At 35.2% G+C, this 20,952-nt stretch overlaps 1 protein-coding gene across 1 annotated transcript in view; it reads right to left on the bottom strand.

Annotated features, from left to right (window-relative positions):
- Positions 1 to 20,952, bottom strand: part of IMMP2L (inner mitochondrial membrane peptidase subunit 2) — a gene marked incomplete at its 5' end in the record, with an annotated part of 844,107 nt that overhangs the window by 193,890 nt on the left and 629,265 nt on the right. Inside the window, one exon of the mRNA XM_079711281.1 lies at positions 4,239 to 4,341. Within this exon, the coding sequence (XP_079567407.1) occupies positions 4,239 to 4,341 (103 nt within the window). The remainder of the gene's footprint in view (positions 1 to 4,238; positions 4,342 to 20,952) is intronic.

Consider the following 20,952-nt stretch of genomic DNA (forward strand, 5'->3'; position numbering starts at 1 on the left):
TTTTTTGACTAATTTGTTTTCTTCTGATTATAAGGTAATAAAAATTTGTTGCAGACCTTTTAGAATATAGAGAAGTACAAAGCTATAAAAAAGAATTGACCATAATCATAACAACTGGCACAATTAACATAATACTATGTATTCTCTTCTTTATTTTCATGTATTCACCTAAAACAATATCATGAACATGATGTTATTAAAATTCTTCACATATATAGATTTTTAACAACTGCATAATAGTTCATCCTCTGGAGGAAACATAGTTTAATTGTATTCCTATTTTAGGTTGCTGAGGATGTTCATTAAAACCTTTCTAGGGCGGGACTTCCCTGGTGGCGCAGTGGTTAAGAGTCCGCCTGCCGATGCAGGGGACACGGGTTCGTTCCCCGGTCTGGGAGGATCCCACATGCCATGGAGCGGCTGGGCCCATGAGCCATGGCCGCTGGGCCTGCGCGTCCAGAGCCTGTGCTCCGCAACGGCAGAGGCCACAACAGTGAGAGGCCCGCGTACCGCAAAAAAAAAAAAAAGAAAGAAAAACCTTTCTAGGGCTCCCCTGGTGGCGCAGTGGTAGAGAGTCCGCCTGCCGATGCAGGGGACATGGGTTTGTGCCCCGATCCAGGAAAACCCCACATGCCGCGGAGCGGCTAGGCCTGTGAGCCATGGCTGATGGGCCTGCGCGTCCGGAGCCTGTGCTCCACAACGGGAGAGGCCACAACAGTGAGAGGCCCGCATACCGCAAAACAAACAAACAAACAAAAAAACCCACAAACTTTTCTATATACATAATCAAAAGATTTTATATATAGTTTTAAAAAATATATATTATTAAATTTTTAGTAAACATCCTCAGCAATGTAAAATAGGAGTACATTAAATAAATTATATATTTATATATATGTGTGTGTGTGTGTGTGTGTGTGTGTGTATATATATATATAATATATGCCCATTTTATTAAATAATCATTCAAGATGAATTCAGAGGAGAGGAAATTCATCCTTTTATACATGAGGAAACGTAGACCCATACAAGTTATGTGACTGATGAGGTCCAAAACTAAGGTTATCTGATTTTCTGTTTTACTATATCCATGTTCATAAAGGAGTCTACTAGTTTATTTCCATAATGTCATCCTCTACAAGTTAAAAGCGCAGATGTAGGATCTTATTCTGTTGTGATGCATTCTATTACTATAACTTAACATTGGTATCTTTAAATTCATAATCCATTATTCATCTTTCACTCATAAAACTCTTTAATTCCCTCTCCAGCCTACATATAGTGGCAATAAACCAAATCAGAAAAGCAAATCAAATATTAAGAAATACATAGGAAATATTAAAACAAACTAGGAAAAAAAGAGTAAGATATTATTTTCTTATTTTTCACTAGATTACAAGTAAAAATCTACTCAAATATGGAAAAAGCTCCATTGTGATTACCCATAGGCAACAATTTAAAATACACTGATGAGATGCTATGATATAGTATAATTATAATTCAAAGAGTTAAAGCATATTAAACAGATTTGGATACAATTCTGAAGTTATTTGGGAGGGATATGAAGGGTAAAGGCTTCAGTGAATTTCTACAAAGTCAAGATAAGCATCCTGGAACAATGCCGGCTGATTTTTAGATAGGATGTTTACTTTCTGGAAAAGTGCATTCCCTGCTTCCAAGGGGAGAAATGAATCAACAATCCAGAAAGCCTGAAACTTAACTGACCTTTCACAGACAATCGCCAAATATATTGATGGATAAGCCAAAAAATCCAACTGAGAATTCCTGGAAAAATATAACAACTTTCAAGTGTATATGCAGTGTAAGATTCAAGATTATTCTGGTTTTTTTAGAATTGTAAAACTTGAGTTTTTATTTCTGAGAATTATAAAAATATTAAAATAATTTAATTATTCAGATAACCATTAATTAATAAAAAATAAGAAATCTCTATACTCAAACATCACAACTTAGCTTTAAATAAAAATTGTAGGGCTTTAATTCAATTTTTTTCCCTCTGTCCTTTTGAAACTTATTTGGGAGCATCATTATTAATTATTTTTCCTAATCATAAATGTTACTGGAACATAAAACATGAGAGCTCACTGTAAGGGTAAAAATATATGTACTAAAACTCATCAAATACAAGTAGGTTAGTATATGATGTGACAAATGTTTTCCTTCACCCTAGTACAGGTTCTTCATTTAATTTTGACAAGTAAAAACAATACGAATTAAGTGAATGGAAATTTATATTTAGTCCAACTTATGAAGCAAAAGCCATTCTGCATCCATATATTTATATCCATTTAAAAAAAAAGAAAACAACCACTAAATTTCAAAATGGTTTTGTGTCTCTGACTCATATTACTGGTTCAAGTTATAATTAATGAGTAGATTTCTTTTAAAAACTTGATGTAAACCAACGGCATTAAAGTCCTGCACAGAATGTATTTGTCAGTGCTTTGCATATCATAGTTTCTTACTGTAATAAACACAATGAGATTGGCCTTCCCACATGGTTCTCACTTTTTCTTTTTCTTTTTTTTAAGATATAAGTGAGAGAGGATATTTCCATACGTGATATATTTTCAACTTTCATGTGTCTACTTACACTTCAGTGGTTCATAATACTATTATTAAGTACACAGCAGGAAAGACAGCCCAGAAAGAACTACACAATAGATATGATATTGAAGGTTATGTGCAATTCCCAATATTCTGGCTATCAACCTTATCATTTTTCTCTCCCAAATAAGAAAGCATCTGGAATATGAGTGACTGACAATTATATAATTATATAGATAAGATTGCACTAGCTTTATTTACTAATAAAGAAAAAGCAAAGCAATCTCAAATTTTAGTACTTTATTATTAGTAATTATTTACCCCACACCCCACAACAAATAACAAAACAACAACATTTTTAGCACTTCATTTCAGAGTCACTACCCTACCAATTAAAACCCAAACTAAAGTTAACATTTTAATGTGGACTTGGTCAACATGCTACATTTAATAGATTTAATCTTATTGATGAGAGAGAAATAAAACTGCTTTTAGGTGATTTATTTTCACTTTCAGGTTGCTACTAAGCTTCTTCATGACAGTCACTCCTACTATACTCTCTAAGTGATCTACAACATTTCCAATCTGTTCATTCCATCTTTAATATACCCTAAAACGATTCAATTGTATTTTTATAATAAGTACTACTCAAAAGCAAGAAAGACCTTAGATATTTTTCTTATCATCACTGCAGCTAGAAAAAAGAAGTAGGGGTCATCACCTAAAGTTCCCTTCCACTTACGCACAATACTTATCCAACCTCAAGTCTCTTGCTATATTTTAGCCAAAAGTGAGTCAAGTGACTGCTTCTCCCGTGACAATAATAGTGGTCCCTCATGATAGGTGAAGGAAATTGTTTTATAGAGACCACCAACATTTAGTTTTAGACAAAAGGATGTGGATAACTTTTTTTGCAAACCTATCTAAAGGTGCTCAATATTAACTTCTACATACATACAAGTATGGCTACATCTAGATGTAGGAAAATCTAGTGGGTTGAAGATCCAAGTTTTTAAAGAGACATAGGCGACTAGAAATCAGGTGCAGTTTCCATTAACTAAAATATTCTTCACTTCATATAATGATTTGTTGCAGGGGTTCATAAATAGAGAATTTCTGTACATATTCAAAAATGAAAAAAATTATAATATATGAATTTAATCACATATTTTATGGAATGTAAACATGGTATAAGGAATGTGGGCATTTCTGTTATAAATTAAAAGCTGAAAAATGTTAGTTACCAATATGATTTCTATTATACATGCCTTTTAAACTAATTACTTAGAAAATTGATGTCTATAGGTCTTTTATACATTATTTCTGTTAAACACTAACTAAAAACATAAAGTACACAGCATTTACGTGAGGAAAAAACAACCATTGCCACTGGGATCGGGTAGTCAGCTGAAAGCATCTTTTGGCACTTTATTGAGTTGTCGAAGTTCTTTTCTAGATACACACACACACACACACACACACACACACACACACACACACCCATTGACAGCTTACATTATCTATATGATATTTAAAAGGAAATTTTCAAATATAATCTGTTCCACTATAAAATTCATGACTACTCTTGGCTGGGCTACCTGAGCAACCTGTGTGACATACTTTTGTTCCTACATTTGAAATCCAATCATATGAGTAATAAGAAGACTTACTGGCCCAAACGAATTACTGTCAAAACTGTGTCCATGATGATCACCTTCAACCCAGATGTGACCACGGGGGACTTTGACATAGCGGTTTTTGTGTCCAATAGTTCTAGAAATAAACAGCATAACCATTGAGAAAAGATCAGAAAAGAGAGAGACCAAACAGCTAAGCATACAAATTCAGGAAAGGTAAAAATACTACTGTAAAGATGCAACAGATTATTATAGGTTACATGTAAGGCTACTCTAGAATTTTCTTTTTAAATAAGATGTGGTTAAGACCCTGTAAACGTACCCACAGTATTTTTTTTCATGTTTCTGTAGGTAGGAATTTTGTGCTTAAACAAGATGCACTAGCACCAGATAATGGTTTGCTACTTAATTCATAATATCCTATGTTTTTATAAAACTCAATAAGCCCCAACAAAATGCAGATCTATTTTATTTCTGACATCTGCTTTTACCTCAATGGTCAACTTGGCCAGCTGCAATCTTCATTTTTTTAGTCAAATAAACTTCTCAAACCAACTGACAGAATTTTCATAACCTCTTAATACTTTAAAATTCAGAATATATAAGAAAAAAAAACCCTAGATGATCTCTTGTCAAATATAAGCTATCAATGTCAACTGAAAATTTTTGATTAGCACCATTCAATTTCATAAATAATTTTTTTTTTAAATTTTTGGCTGTGTTGGGTCTTCGTTGCTGTGTGAGGGCTTTCTCTAGCTGCAGCGAGTGGGGGCTACTCTTTGTTGTCCTATGTCAGCTTCTCATTGCGGTGTCTTCTCTTGTTGCAGAGTATGGGCTCTAGGTGCACAGGGCTCAGTAGTCGTGGCTCGTGTGCTCTAGAGCGCAGGCTTAGTAGTTGTGGCACACGGGTTTAGTGGTTCCATGGCATGTGGGATCTTCCTGGACCAGGGATCGAACCCATATCCCTGCATTGGCAGGCGGATTCTTAACTACTACACAACCAGGGAAATCCCATAAATCATTCTTGAAAATGAGAAACTTTTCAACAATTTTGAAGACAATATTTAGAGAGCAATGATCGACGATATACATTTAGTGGAACATTCTGTCTTCTTAAGGCTGACAAGGAAACCAAGTAAGGAAAGGCTCTCTTGTATTGTGTTGGTGGCAATGTAAAGTGATACAAGTTTTTTCCTATTTTGACATTGGGGGCCCATTTTTGTCAAATTTATTAATAGACTAAAATGTATGTACCTTTTGACCTAGTTATATTACTGATAGAAATCCATTCCAAAGAAATAATCAGAAATATGGACAAATATTTATTACCAGAGATGTTCAACACAGGCCTTTTGTAACAACAACAAAAAAATTATCTTTCTAAATAATCAACAAGAGATTGGTTACATAAATTATAATATAACTAATTAAATAAAAGGGATGGGATTAGATTAAATATTATCCCAAGCCTATAATAATAAAGTCTTTTCAGGGAAGAGACTATTTTTTTCTTCTTTCATTCCCCAAAGAATTCCAGACAATGTCTAGCTTAAAGAAGCTTCTCAATAAATAATAGTTGAATGAATAAATGTCACCCCCAAGTCTACAGACTTAACCCCAGAGACTGAGCTTTATACACTGTTCTTTGAGGTGGAGTCCCAATCAGACCATTTCTGTTAGTTACTAAGTTGTATATATGCAGAAGAATACATAAAAAAGGAAAACTGCACATAAGTTGGTGCTATAGAAATTGAAACTATTCATTATCTAGAATGGTTTTTAGTTTTCAAGATAATTTCAGTGTTGAATTGCTTTGCTTTAGATCACTCACTCATGCAAGGTGTTGTGACCACTAGAAGCCCACAATAAGTAAATGACTGCTGTTTATTTTTAATTACTACTGGGAAGAAGAGTTTCAGTTTTTTAAAGAAAAGCAGAAACAAGTTGAATACATCATACTGTCATATAAATGTTCTTCAATTAAAATCAGTCAATTAGTTGCTGACATCACTAGTCATTTTATCATGAGATTCCTTCTAAGAACTAATATCCCACATCAAGTATTAATGATGGGGAGAAGACCCTTTTACTTAACTGTTGGCAAGGCACATTCTCCTAATAAATCCAAATATTTGTTTACCTTATTAAGCTGGTTAGTTTGGATAAGTACTTAGAAAGGAAACAATTACCTATTTTGTCTCCTCAAAAAACCATTCAAGCAGAAATATGAAATAAAACCAATCATTTCTGCAATGAAATGGTAGGTTCTAAGTCAAGCATGTTCTTCTGGAAAGTGAATCTGATATAAAACTCAGATTCAGTTTCAATGTCATATAAATCAAGGAGTCAAGATACTTGTGATAGAAAATAACAGTATCATAAAATTACCAGTGACAGTTGCACATTTCCTTGCATTGACTATCTTATTTTAAATTTTTAAATATATCCAACTTCCCATCATTTTCTAGCCCCTTGCAATGCTTTATTTTTCTTCATTGCACCCACTAACATGATATTTACTTCCTAGTTTATTGGTTTATTGCCTATCTTTCCTCCACTAGAATGTAAATTTTGGAACTTTGTGTTTCATGTTCACGAGAGTATTCACAGAGCGCAAAAGAATGCACCATACAAAGTGCTCAATAAACATTTGTTAAATGAATGACCAAATGAATGTATAACTGAAGAATGAAAAACACTTTCACAAAGGTTGAATAATACAGTAGAAAGTGCATAGATTCTGGAAACAGACTAAACCAGTTTTAATCTTTATGCAGTTATAAGTAATCTTGTGCAAATTACTTAGTTTCTATCTCCATTTGTCTACCTTTGAAATGGGATGGATTAGACATGCCCTAACTGGGTTGAGATGCAGGTTAGTAGTTAGATGAGAATATAATGGAGAGGTTGTCATAGAGCATGGTCTCTGCAATCAGCCTGTCTTGGCTTTGATGTCTGACTTAACACTTCCAAGTTTATGTAATCTTGGACAAGTTGATAAAACTCAAGCATCGGTTTCCTCATTTGCAGAATGGGGCAAATAATAGTACCTAACTCAAAAAGTGGTTCTATGGATAAAAGTGGCATGTATTAAACACTTGATAAATGGATTCTCTTACAGTTGAGACTTTTTAAGTAAAGCACTCAATCTAGTTCTTATGTACAGTAAGAACTCAGTAAGCTAGAGTTATTATTGCTATTATCTTCCTTTGTCCACTGTTTTCTTTCATTTTATAATTCAGAATGTGTTCAGCCTCTACTGTCTATTAGCATCAGTCTTTTAAAATTACCTGAGTCATGCTTCAATGATTTCTTTCCCTCACATTTGCACTGGGGCTATAGACTATCTTTAACGGTACAGTGAATCTTATTTTTCTTTTATTCTTATGCCCTTCTGGGATATTCTAAAACTTACATGTGAAAACACAATCTATCTATCTGTACATATGCAAGCATGCAGAGAGTAGCAGGTGAAAGCACAATCTATTTGTTTTCACTTACTAATCACTTACATATTTGAATGTTGCTACGCTAATAGAGAATGGTTCACCTAGACACTAGACAGGGTGTGAAATAACTCTTTGAGCTGTAGAACCCTGCTAAAATTCATGCCATATACACATACTTAATTTCTCAGGCTTCAATCTAACTTTTAAAAAAATAACCCAAAGTAGCTTTAAAATACATGACGTTAAAATACTGAGCTGGTTCCTTTTAGGACTGCCAAAGAAATATAATACTTCTAATAGAATCTCTCTAGAGAAGGAATTTTAAGTAGCTTTGTGCTCCTGAATTCACATAAAAGAAAGACAAGGTAATCTTTTAGGTGATTTAACAGTTAAGTGAGGTGTCAGCCTACAAGGTTGTATGTATCTATGGCTTGCAAATAATTTTGGTTTTGACTGTCAAAAATGAGTTCTGTATGGTATTCTAACTACCTGTCTACAAAAAGGCATTTTTAGTACTAGCTTTACCAAGACAAGTTACCTAGGTCTTATAAATGGAGTGAAGAATGATTTTTTCCAATTTGATTTGACCTTGAAAACAATGGTTTGTTGTTTTTTTTTTAGGTCTCAATGTTTTGAGTGTCATCAGTTGAATACAAAATTGTATATGTAATCCTTGATGTCACAAGCAGGAAACAAATTCATATTTAAAGTATTTCCCAAATACACACACACACATTCTTAACATAGGTAATTAGTATTAATAATTCATAATTGATTAAGGTGTTTTTAGATATTTTTCAAACCATTCTATTGAATTTTTTTCATTGTCCAAAGTAGTGGCTGCCCTGAAGGCATTTACTGGACACTCCCTGGATCCTAGACCCTCTGGGTTTTCATTGTCCAGAAGGGATCAGGAGTATAGAGCTCAGGATTCAGTAAGATCAAGAGTTGGAACTAGATCTCTTTTATCATCATTAATAGACTGACTAGAAAAAAGTAATCTACCATCAGGAAAGGAAAATGAAAAGGACATTTGCCTATCTAGGGTGACCTCTGGAAGGGAAAAATTCTCTTGAGAGTCCACATCCTGCTCTCAAGGTGAGACGGGTTCAAATTCACACTGATTATGTGGTCTGGGATAGTCAAGAATTAACTTTAATTGGCTCCAGGAATCTGGCAGAAGGAACTATAAATCTCTTCAGTGATAATCGCTCAATTCAGAGTTTTCAAGGTTTCTACAGATAAGTCCTAGTCAATAGGCACTCACAATCCAAAAAACAGAACTCACAAGGAAATAACCAGCATTAATGAGTCAGAACTCATTAACAAACAGCAGAATTTGACCACCAAGGACTTAAACTGCTGGATTTCTCAAACATAGAATATAATTTATACAAATTCAAATATTTTTAAAAATTAAAAAAAGGGAATGAAAAATATGAACAAGGAACAATATACGTTTTTAAAAGACAGATATTTGAGAAAAAATCAAACAGAGTTTCTAAAAATTAAAATATACTATTAAATAGGTGGATTAAAAAGCAGATGAATATAAATGAAAGAAAGAGGAACTGGAATATATATCTAAAAGATTTACTTAGACTTTAGCACAGAGAGGTAAGGAAATGAAAAGTAGGAGAGATGGAGAATATTATTAGAAAATGTAATATAAGTGTAATGAGAGTCCCAAAGGAAGAGAATAAAAAGGAAGAGATAACATTTGAGAGATAGTGATAGAGAATTTTCCAGAACTGATGAAAGCATGAATTACAGCTTCAGTAACCAAAGTGAATCACAAGTAAGATAAATAAATGGAAAGAAATCACACCGTGATATACTGTAATGAAACTGCAGAACACTAAGGAACCCTTCTTCCCTAAAAAATTTTTGAAAAGCTGCCAGAGAAAAAAGAGTAGATTATCTTCAAAGGAATAGCAAACTGACAGCAGAGTTCCCTTGTTAGGAGATAAATATAATCCAGCAATTTTAAGTGTACAGTTCAATGAGTTTTAAAAATCTACCCAAGCCCATAATCACTAGATCAAGATATGAAACATCCGATCACCCAGAAAAGGCCCCTCATGCCCTTCTGCAGGCAGAACTGCCTCCCTCCATCCTCAGCTCCCAGCAACCACAGCTGAGCTTTTTGTCACCATAGTTGTGCCTCTTCTAGAATTTCACATAAATGGGGTCATGCTATATGCATTCTTTGATTTCTGGTTTTCTTTCTTTAATGTAGTCTATTTGCTTTTGAGATTAATCTGTGTTGTTGCACATGTTAGTCATTTGTTACTATTTCTTAATAGTCTACTGCTATAGAGATATACCACAATTAGTTTATCAATCAATAGTTCAAGGACACTTGGGTTCTTTCCAGTTTTTGGCTATTATCAATAAAGCCACCATGAACCTATAGGTATTTATGTGGATACATGTTTTCATTTCTCCTGGGTAAATATCTACAAATGAAATGGCTCAGTCCTATAGTAACCAAATGTTTAGCCTTGCAACATGTCAGACTGGCTTCCAATGCAGGTGTACCAACAATGTGTGGGTTCCAGTTGTTCCATATACCATTAACACTTGATAATCGCCATTCTTTTAAATTTTAGCCATTTTAGGGGCCTACCAAGATTATAACTTATACCATGATTCAAAACATAAGCCACAAAGCAGTCTATTATATATATATATATAACAGATAACAGTCTAAATAAACTACCATAGACAAAATTTCACAAGCTGGAAACATCTGCAAGAAAATAATTGGTGAATGGAGGAATAAATAAATGAACGAATGTCAAATGTTGCTAACTGCAGAGGTGTTCAAAGGATGATATTGTTTTAGGCTGGAATAGTCAGAAAAGGCACTATGTATATTTGAATCCAGATATGAAGAACAGATAAAACCTAAAAGGTAAGGAAGATAGTGTGGGTTTCAAATCCCATTCGCTTATAGAAAAAAAGATTTCTTTTTCCTTAGTACATTATTTTCTGGAGATATACCACTGTAAATAAAGGGAGGTATTTCATAACTCACTTTCTAATGAGGACATTCAATTATTATAATTGTATAGAAAAATTAAATATATTTAAATTATTTTATTCTAAAAATGTATTATTGATTTTTCTCTTATATATTATATTTGTTATTACAATATACCCAATATTAACTTAGATCATATTGAGTCAAAAAGTTTAAGGTAACTATATTATTGAATTATAGCATAATTATAAACATTATGTAAGCTATCTGAATATATAAAAGATAACTCCACAAAGTAAATAATGTATCTAACTTACATATATTTATAATTAGTTTTTGCTAAAATGATCACCAATTACATGACATGTCAAAGGTGTAAATACCATAATCAGTTTACCTATTGTTAACTGGATCTTATCATGTAATATATATAGTGATTCATTCCATGCATGGCTTCCTAGCAAACAAATTTAAATAGAACAGTGAACTTGTAAGGCATAATTTTATTTTTCAAAAAAATCAATATGTATTATAAATGGTATTGTTGTGCTTATTTACAAAGTTCTCTTTCAAAATGATTTCCTGGGTGTCCACATCATTCATCGTTTAGTTCCACAGGTTTTTCCCACATGCTAGTTACAGAAGGGGGTGGGGTAAACATATTTCAGTGCTTTCCTAACGTAAGGTCCAATAATACTTAGATATTAGAGGAACTATGAACAATTTTCCATCTGTTTCCTCTTATCCCAGTCTTATAACTTTAACTTTTTAGTATTAAAAGGAATGGTTACTATTCTCTTTATTTCCTACAAACAAAATTAATGAGCCTTGGATTAATTACTAGTAAAACAAAAAATAAATGCCTCAGAGCTAAAGAGATCACCAAACAATGGTTCTTCTTTAAAAATATATCTTTAGAATAGGAATAATAGACAATTTTGAAGGTGGAAACAGTGCGGCAGAGAGAAAATTAATATAGGCTTTCAAACTAGCCAGACTCCGGCTGAATTCCAATTCTGCCACTTCCTACTTGTATGGCCTTGAGCTCATCAGCTGTAATAGAGGATAACACGATCTGCTTCATAGAGGTGTGATGAGATATGAGATAAGGCATGTAACATTTTTAGAATAGTGCCTGGCAGAATAGACCCTAATAAATGGTAAACTTCATTATCAGAATTAGGGAATAAGCTTAGCTGTTCTTATAATACAATAATTAAGGCAGCTAGAAAAAAAAACTTCTCTAATTCAAATTAATTCCACAAATATTTATTAAGTACCCAGTGGTATCAAGAGCTGTTAGGCACTAGAGATGTAAACATAAATATGACACAGACCTACCCTGGAAGAATTTTTAGCTTAGCTAAGTAAATAGACTATTTTTTAAGCATACAACTTCAACTCAAAGTGGTAAGTCAATGTTACAGGTGCAAATAGGGCAAAATAAGGAGATGGACAAGAGATATCCAACTCAGCTAGGGTTACAGGGTAGCCTTCAGGGAAAGGTAATACCTTTCATATATTATAACCATATTTCTGAAATTATCAACATCCATGTATTACATGATGAGTATAAATTATCAGCATCCCTAAACCACCAAATTTAAGCCAAGGAAAAGGTACATAATATTGCAACTGTGAATGAAGAATGTCACCTGCCATATCAGTAAACAAAGGATTTTGCGACCATCAAGCCATCATCCACTATAGCCACTCCCGGACTGTGCACCCTGAGAGGATTCAGGGTGGGAAAGCAGGATACTGGCCCTAGTTAGATAAGGTACATATCAAAGGAATGATTTCAATGAGCCCAGACAGACTCTGGTATCTTCCCATACATATAAAAGCTCTAAATTCATTAACTTGAGATGTCTGGCTTTCTTTAATTAACAGTAATCTTTTGATGTTCTGACTGCCTGGCTTTTGTTGCAAAAACTCCTATATATCTGGGCTCCTCCCTTACCTCTTGGGAGCCATCCCTCAGCTCTATCTGAGAGGCTGCCTCCATGTTTGAGTCCTCAGAAAGTCGGCCAAAGAAAACATAATTCTTAAATTTTAGGCTGTGCATTTTTTTCAACTGACACAACCAATTAAAAAAATCAGTATTTAAAAAAATAAAAAAAGAATCTGAAAGCTTCATGTACAAGCTAGGACTGAGGAAAGCCTTTTTAAGCAAGACTAAAAACCAAAAGTTATAAAATATACAAATATCTGAATATTTAAGAATTAAAAACATTTTTGTACCATACAAAGTCAATACACTAACACTAGCTTTGGAAAAAAAAATTGTCCAAATGACATACAAAGGGAAAATATCTACACCATAAAAATATCCTCACAGTCACTCACATTAAAAAAAAAAAAAAAGACAAACAATCCAACAGAAAATGGGTAAAAGATATAAATAGGCAAGTTACAGATGAGACATATGAAAAACCACTCAAATTTGCCAGCATTCAGGAAAATACAAATTAAACACAAGATACTACTTTACAACCAACAGCTGAAAAATTAAAAAGAGCTTTAATACCTACTGCTGGCAGAAGTATAGGAAAAGTATACTCTTTCACATTACTGGTAGAAATATGAAGAGTTATAATCTTTTTGGAAAGCAATCTGGCAACATCTATAAACTTTTAAAAATTCATTTGCCTTATGACTAGCAATTCCACTCCTGGGATTCAATGCCATAAAAATAATTGCATAAGGACACAGGTACAACAATGTTTATTACAACATTGTTCATTATGGCAAAAAAATTGGAAGCAAAGAAAATTACTAAAAACAGAGGAATGGTTTAATAAATGATGGAGGGCCCATACCATGGAATACTGTACAACCCATAAAAAGAACAAAAATAAAGCCATTAACTGACTTGAGAGATTTTTCAAAAAGTATTATTGAATGATAAAAGTAGAAAAGTACATGTGATATGTTTCCACTTTTGTGAAAAAAATGTTGACAAAAAGTCAGTATACATATAAATGTGAATATAGGAAGCAGTGTTTCAGAATAAAGAAAATCATATTGGGGATACACAAGAGGCTATAGATCTGAGTGAGGGATGGGGAAACTAATATAAGAGAAAGGAGAAAGAAGGAAGAGCAAAGACAAAAAAAAAAAGAAAAAAAGGCATTTCTAAATAAGGCATTATGATATTACCATATTCATGCCTTCATGTAAATTTTAAGTTGATTCATATCAAAGCTAACTACAATAGACAAAATACAAATATATTTATATGTACATATATAAATGCAAAACATAAAATAAACATTTAGAGAAGAGCTAAAAAGCATGGCTTCATAGCAGTGAAACTAGATAAAAAGTAACAATAAAGAGTAAAATAAACACTGTTTTATAAAAGCCAGAAGTGTTAATTGGGTGTAATATTTCCAGGGGTCCTCCCATCTCGGGTCTTTCCTCTTAGGCTGCATGCATCAGCAGATAAATGTTGCAGGGGGGCAGGGAAAAATGGTATACCAGTTTATGGAAATATCCTTCATTTTGTTATACCTAAGTGTCCTCAATTAGCCACTCACTGCACTAAGTAAAGGATCTGTCAAATCTTAGTTCCAGTAGGATGCCAATTAACATAAATCATTTCTATTGAAGTAGTGGTTATGAAATGTCTTCACATTTAGAAGTCCAAAAAATTTGGATTCAGTCCACAGATGCCAAAGGTATAGTGCAGGCAAATTTTCACCTCTGTCCTCTTAGAATTTTCAGCTGGGCCTGAGAAGTAAACTGACAGAAACTGATTAACTGGAGAAAAGCAAGGTTGGCACCAGATGTGGAGGGCCAACTGTACTGCACCATCGTATATAAGGGACTTGAGCATCCCTGGATATTGGTATTTGAGGGGGGTCCTGGAACCAATTCCCCTCCGATACTGAGGAATATACTTGTATAAATATATACAAATTTATATAAACTTTATGTTACACAGGAGCCCTCATAAGGAATGAAGACACAAAGAAAGGCAGAATCTACATGATTTTTTATAGTTGGCTGAACAAAGAGAGGTAATTATGGAGAAGTAAATGAATTATGGGCAGAGGCTAAAGGAAGATAAGAATTATTATAGAAGGTCCATTTGTGTAGAATTCTCTGGGTCTCAACTTCTTGTCCTTGATGATAAGAATGTTACTTTGCTTCTATTACAGAGGACATAACTCACATGAGAATTTTATCTCCTGCTTTTAAGAAAAAAAAGGGAATAGGATTTGAAATTTTTCAAGTCCTTTTAAATCAAAATAATCCTTATGCCAAGGTGGCATATTTTGGAGTGGCATATTCTGCCACCCTTCACAGGCAAAAGCAAAACACAAAAACAAACAAAAAATATAAAACACAACAAAACCGCCAAACCAAATACGAACAACAACAAAAGAAACCATGTTCTCGACTTCCTGAGAGATGGCTCCCCATCTGTGATTAAAATTAAGAGAGAAAGATATAAGAGTGGGGGGTACCTACTGATGGGCTGAGGCTGCTCTGGTCCTCCCTGACATAAAATTCATAAAGAATCAAAAGAGAGCCTCTAGCTGCAAAATCAGTTGTTTTTCCTGGGTTCATTTTAATGAAAAAACTTAGCCACCATTCAACATAGTCATTAGAATGAAACTTATTATCCTCTGTGGGGTGGAAAGCTCTGGAAACCTTCTGCCTCTGCACTCCTGTTTCAGAGTTGATGACTTAATGTTTTTAAGCCACTGTTTAGGCCTTCTAGGACACAAAGAACAGTCTAATCAAGGCATATGAACTGACCAATTTGCTTTCTTTTCCTCTCTTCTTTGTGGAGGCCTGCAATTTTATTTTTTAAGAATCTGTTCCTCTGTTAACTCTACTCATTATTTATTGCCTACAATGGTTATGAAAATATTTGATCTTCAAAGTGTAGCTTGATGCAGTATCTTTATTTTTTAACATCTTTATTGGAGTATAATTGCTTTACAGTGTTGTGTTAGTTTCTGCTGTATAACAAAGTGAATCAGCTATATGCAAATGTATATCCCCATATCCCCACCCTCTTGCATCTCTCTCCCACCTTCCTTATCCCACCCTGCTAGGTGGTAGCAAAGCACTGAGATGATTTCCCTGTGCAATGCAGTTGCTTTCCACTAGCTATCTATTTTACACTTGGTAGTGTATATATACTACTCTTGCACTTCGTCCCAGCTTCCCCTTCCCCCACCGCCTGTGTCCTCAAGTCCATTCTCTATGTCTGCATCTTTATTCCTGTCCTGCCCCTAAGTTCATCAGAACCTTTTTTGTTTATTCCATATATGTGTATCAGCTATTTGTTTTTCCTTTCTGACTTACTTCACTGTTGGACAGACTCTAGGTCCATCCACCTCACTACATATAACTCAATTTCATTTTTTTATGGCTGAGTAATATTCCATTGTATATGTGTGCAACATCTTCTTTATCCATTCATTCATCGATGGACACTTAGGTTGCTTCCATGTCCTGGCTATAGGAAATAGTGCTGCAATGAACATTGTGATACATGACGTTTTTGAATTATGGTTTTCTCAGGGTATATGCCCAGTAGTGGGAGTGCTGGGTTATATGTTAGTTCTATTTTTAGTTTTTTAAGGAACCTCCATACTATTCTCCATAGTGGCTGTATCAATTTACATTCCCACCAACAGTGCAAGAGGGATCCCTTTTCTCCACACCCTCTCCAGCATTTAATGTTCGTAGATTTTTTGATGATGGCCATTCTGACCGGTGTGAGGTGATAGCTCATTGGAGTTTTGATTTGCATTTCTATAATGGTTCGTGATGTTGAACATTCTTTCATGTGTTTGTTGGCAATATGTATATCTTCTCTGGAGAAATGTCTATTTAGGTCTTCAGCCCATTTTTGGATTGGGTTGTTTTTTTTTTGATATTGAGCTGCTTGAGCTGCTTGTAAAGTTTGGAGATTAATCTGTGTCAGTTGCTTCATTTGCAAATATTTTCTCCCATTCTGAGGGTTGTCTTTTCATCTTGTTTATGGTTTCCTTTGCTGTGCAAAAGTTTTTAAGTTTCATTAGGTCCCATTTGTTTATTTGTGTTTTTATTTCCATTTCTCTAGGAGGCAGGTCAAAAAGGATCTTGCTGTGATTTATGTCATAGGGCATTCTGCCTATGTTTTCCTGTAAGATTTTATAGTGTCCAGTCTTACATTTAGGTGTTTAATCCATTTTGAGTTTATTTTTGTGTATGGTGTTAGGGAGTGTTCTAATTTCACTCTTTTACATGTAGCTGTCCAGTTTCCCCAGCACCACTTACTGAAGAGGCTGTCTTTTCTCCATTGTATATTCTTACCTCCTTTATCAAAGATAAGGTGACCATAGGTGAGTGGGTTTCTCTAGGCTTTCTATCCTGTTCCACTGGTCTACATTTCCTGTTTTGGTGCCAGTACCATATTATCTTGATTTCTGTAGCTTTGTAGAATAGTATGAGGTCAGGGAGCCTGATTTCTCCAGCTCCGTTTCCTTCTCAAGATTGTTTTGACTATTTGGGGTCTTTTGTGTTTCCATATAAATTGTATACTTTTTTGTTCTAGTTCTGTGAAAAATGCCACGGGTAGTTTGATAGGGATTGCACTGAACCTGTAGATTGCTTTGGGTAGTATAATCATTTTCATAATATAGATTCTTCCAATCCAAGAACATGGTATATCTCTCCATCTGTTGGTATCATCTCTAATTTCTTTCATCAGTGTCTTATAGTTTTCTGCATACAGGTCTTTTGTCTCCTTAGGTGGGTTTATTCCTAGGTATTTTATTCTTTTTGTTGCAATGGTAAATGGGAGTGTTTCCTTAATTTCTCTTTCAGATTTTTCATCATTAGTGTATAGGAATGCAAGAGTTTTCTGTGCATTAATATTGTGTCCTGCTACTCTACCTAATTCATTGATTAGCTCTAGTGGTTTTCTGGTGGCATCTTTAGGATTCTCTATGTATAGTATCATGTCATCTGCAAACAGTGACAATTTTACTTCTTCTTTTCTGATTTGGATCCCTTTTATTTCATTTTCTTCTCTGACTGCTGTGGCTACATCTTCCAAAACTACGTTGAATAACAGTGGTGAGAATGGGCAACCTTGTCTTGTTTCTGATCTTAGAGGAAATGTTTTCAGTTTTTCACCATTGAGAATGATGTTGGCTGTTTGTCATATTTGGCCTTTATTATGGTGAGGTAGGTTCCCTCTATACCTACTTTCTGGAGAGTTTTTATCATAAATGGGGTTGAATCTTGTCAAAAGCTTTTTCTTCATCTATTGAGATGATCATATGGTTTTTCTACTTCAATTTGTTAATATGGTGTATCACATTGATTGATTTGCATATATTGAAGAATCCTTGCATTCCTGGGATAAACCCCAGTTGATCATGATGTATGATCCTTTTAATGTGCTGTTGGATTCTGTTTGCTAGTATTTTGTTGAGGATTTTTGCATGTATGTTCATCAGTGATATTGGCTTATAGTTTTCTTTTTTTGTGGCACTTTTCCTGGTTTTGGTATCATGGTGATGGTGGCCTCATAGAATGAGTTTGGGAGTCTTCCTCCCTATGCTATATTTTGGAAGAGTTTGAAAAGGATAGGTGGTAGCTCTTCTCTAAATGTTTGATAGAATTCACCTGTGAAGCCATCTGGTCCTGGGCTTTTGTTTGTTGGAAGATTTTTAATCACAGTTTCAATTTCAGTGCTTGTGATTGGTCTGTTCATATTTTCTATTTCCTTCTGGTTCAGTCTTGGAAGGTTGTGCTTTTCTAAGAATTTGTCCATTTCTTCCAGGTTGTCCATTTTGTTGGCATATAGTTCCTTGTGGTAATCTCTCATGATCCTTTGTATTTCTGCAGTGTCAGTTGTTACCTCTCTTTTTTCATTTCTAATTCTGTTGATTTGAGTCTTCTCCCTTCTTTTCTTGATGAGTCTGGCTGATGGTTTATCAATTTTATTTATCTTCTCAAAGAACCAGCTTTTAGTTTTATTAGTCTTTGCTCTCGTTTCCTTCATTTCTTTTTCATTTATTTCTGATCTAATCTTTATGATTTCTTTCCTTCTGCTAACTTTGGCATTGTTTTGTTCATCTTTCTCTAATTTCTTTAGTTGTAAGGTTACCTTGTTTCTTTGAGATATTTCTTGTTTCCTAAGGTAGGATTGTATTGCTATAAACTTCCCTCTTAGAACGGATTTTGCTGCATCCCATAGGTTTTGGGTCATCGTGATTTCATTGTCAATTTTTTCTAGGTATTTTTTGACCTCCTCTTTGCCTTCTTCAGTGATCTCTTGGTTATTTCATAGTGTATTGTTTAGCCTCATGTGTTTGTATTTTTTACAGTTTTTTTTCCTGTAATTGATATCTAATCTCATAATGTTGTGTTCAGAAAAGATACTTGATATGATTTCAATTTTGTTAAATTTACCAAGACTTGATTTGTGACCCAAGATATGGTCCATCCTGGAGAATGTTCCATGAGCACTTGGGAAGAAAGTTGTTTTGGGGTGGAATGTCCTGTAAATATCAATTAAGTCCAACATGTTTAATGTGTCATTCAAAGCTTGTGTTTCCTTATTTATTTTCATTTTGGTTGATGTGTCCATTGATGAAAGCGGGGTGTGAAAGTCCTGTACTAATTTTGTGTTACTGTTGATTTCCCCTTTTATGGCTGTTAACATTTGCCTTATGTGTTGAGGTGCTCTTATGTTGGGTGCATAAATATTTACAATTGTTATATCTTCTTCTTGGATTGATCCCTTGATCATTATGAAGTTGTCCCTCTTTGTCTCTTGTAATGGTCTTTATTTTAAAGTCTACTTTGTCTTATATGAGAATTGCTACTCCAGCTTTGTTTTGCTTTCCATTTGCATGGAATATCTTTTTCCATCCCCTCAGGGCAGAGGATTAGGCCCGGGAGCCCAACAGGCTTCCAGGTGCCTAAGTGGAAAGGGAAAGCACTGGCCCCATTCCCTTCTGTTCCTTCACACCCCTCCCCCTATCTCCCCCAGGGTCTCCCTGTCACCATTGGATCCCTAACCATGGGTGGGTCCCGCTGGGTGTAGGAACCCCTTCCCTCCCCCAGCCACCCCTCAGGGGTCCTGGTCCGGAGGGCTGGCCTTTACTTTTGCTCCCCCTTCCCTCTGTTCCACTCCCTCAGGACCCCCATGGCTGGAGGGGGCCGAGGTGGGCAGAGGATCAGGCCTGGGATCTCAACAGGTTCCTGGGAGTCCAAGTGGGCAGGGGACACCTGGCCACACTCCCTTTTGATCCTCTGCCCTCCCAATGGACCCTCAATTTCCCCCTTTGGGGGTGGGATCCCTTCACCTCTCCCAGCCAACCCTGAGGGGCACCAGTCCTGTCCCGCCTCCACTTCTCCTCCCCCTTCATTCCCCCGACACCCCATGTCCTACCCAGTCACTGGGGGTTACTCCCGTCCCCTTAGGTGTCAGTGGCCCCCTACCAGTGCCTGGTAGGTGCCCTGGTTGTCATGCAGTGTCTTTTTTTTGTGTGTGTGTGGTACGCGGGCATCTCACTGTTTTGGCCTCTCCCGTGGCCTCTCCCGTTGTAGAGCACAGGCTCTGGATGCGCAGGCTCAGTGGCCATGGCTCACGGGCCCAGCCGCTACGCAGCATGTGGGATCTTCCTGGACCGGGGCACGAACCCATGTCTCCTGCATTGGCAGGCAGACTCTCAACCACTGCGCCACCAGCGAAGCCCCATGCAGTATCTTTTGAAATAACTTTACATTTAGGTTATTTTATCACTGTTTTTTTTAAGTGTTAATTACCTACCAATAACATTTCAGTACACAACTATATCACAAGGACCAATTGGATTTTGGTTAAATTCAAATTGAGATCCTTCTTTTTACATGATCAACATTGCAAAATAGTAGAACTAACTAATCAAAGTCAGCAGGGATTAGTTAGTCATCAGTCATTTTCCAACTAAATATTCCTTAATATGTCTTTATTTAACACTTTCATTCAAACAAAGTACTACAGAGAGAGAATATAATGATTTCTTAAAAGGATTACCATACTAGATTACACATTCGACAGCTATAGATTATTCTTCCTAAAATATAAATATGAATAAAACAGGTTTTATGAAGTACAAAATAAGGAATCTTGCTAATTTCAGTACCAATTGCTTCAGCCTACAAGAACCTGTATTATAAATCCAAATTATAATGTTTAGAATGCCAGCATTCATATATAAATAGGTGAGTGAATTGTTGGAAAGTCACAAAAGATGATGTTTTTCCTTCCCTAGTCATAGAACTATCACATGGTGGCAGAGCCCTT

The sequence above is a fragment of the Hyperoodon ampullatus genome (assembly GCF_949752795.1).
Source record: "Hyperoodon ampullatus genome assembly, chromosome: 9".
Classification (NCBI taxonomy): domain Eukaryota; kingdom Metazoa; phylum Chordata; class Mammalia; order Artiodactyla; family Ziphiidae; genus Hyperoodon; species Hyperoodon ampullatus.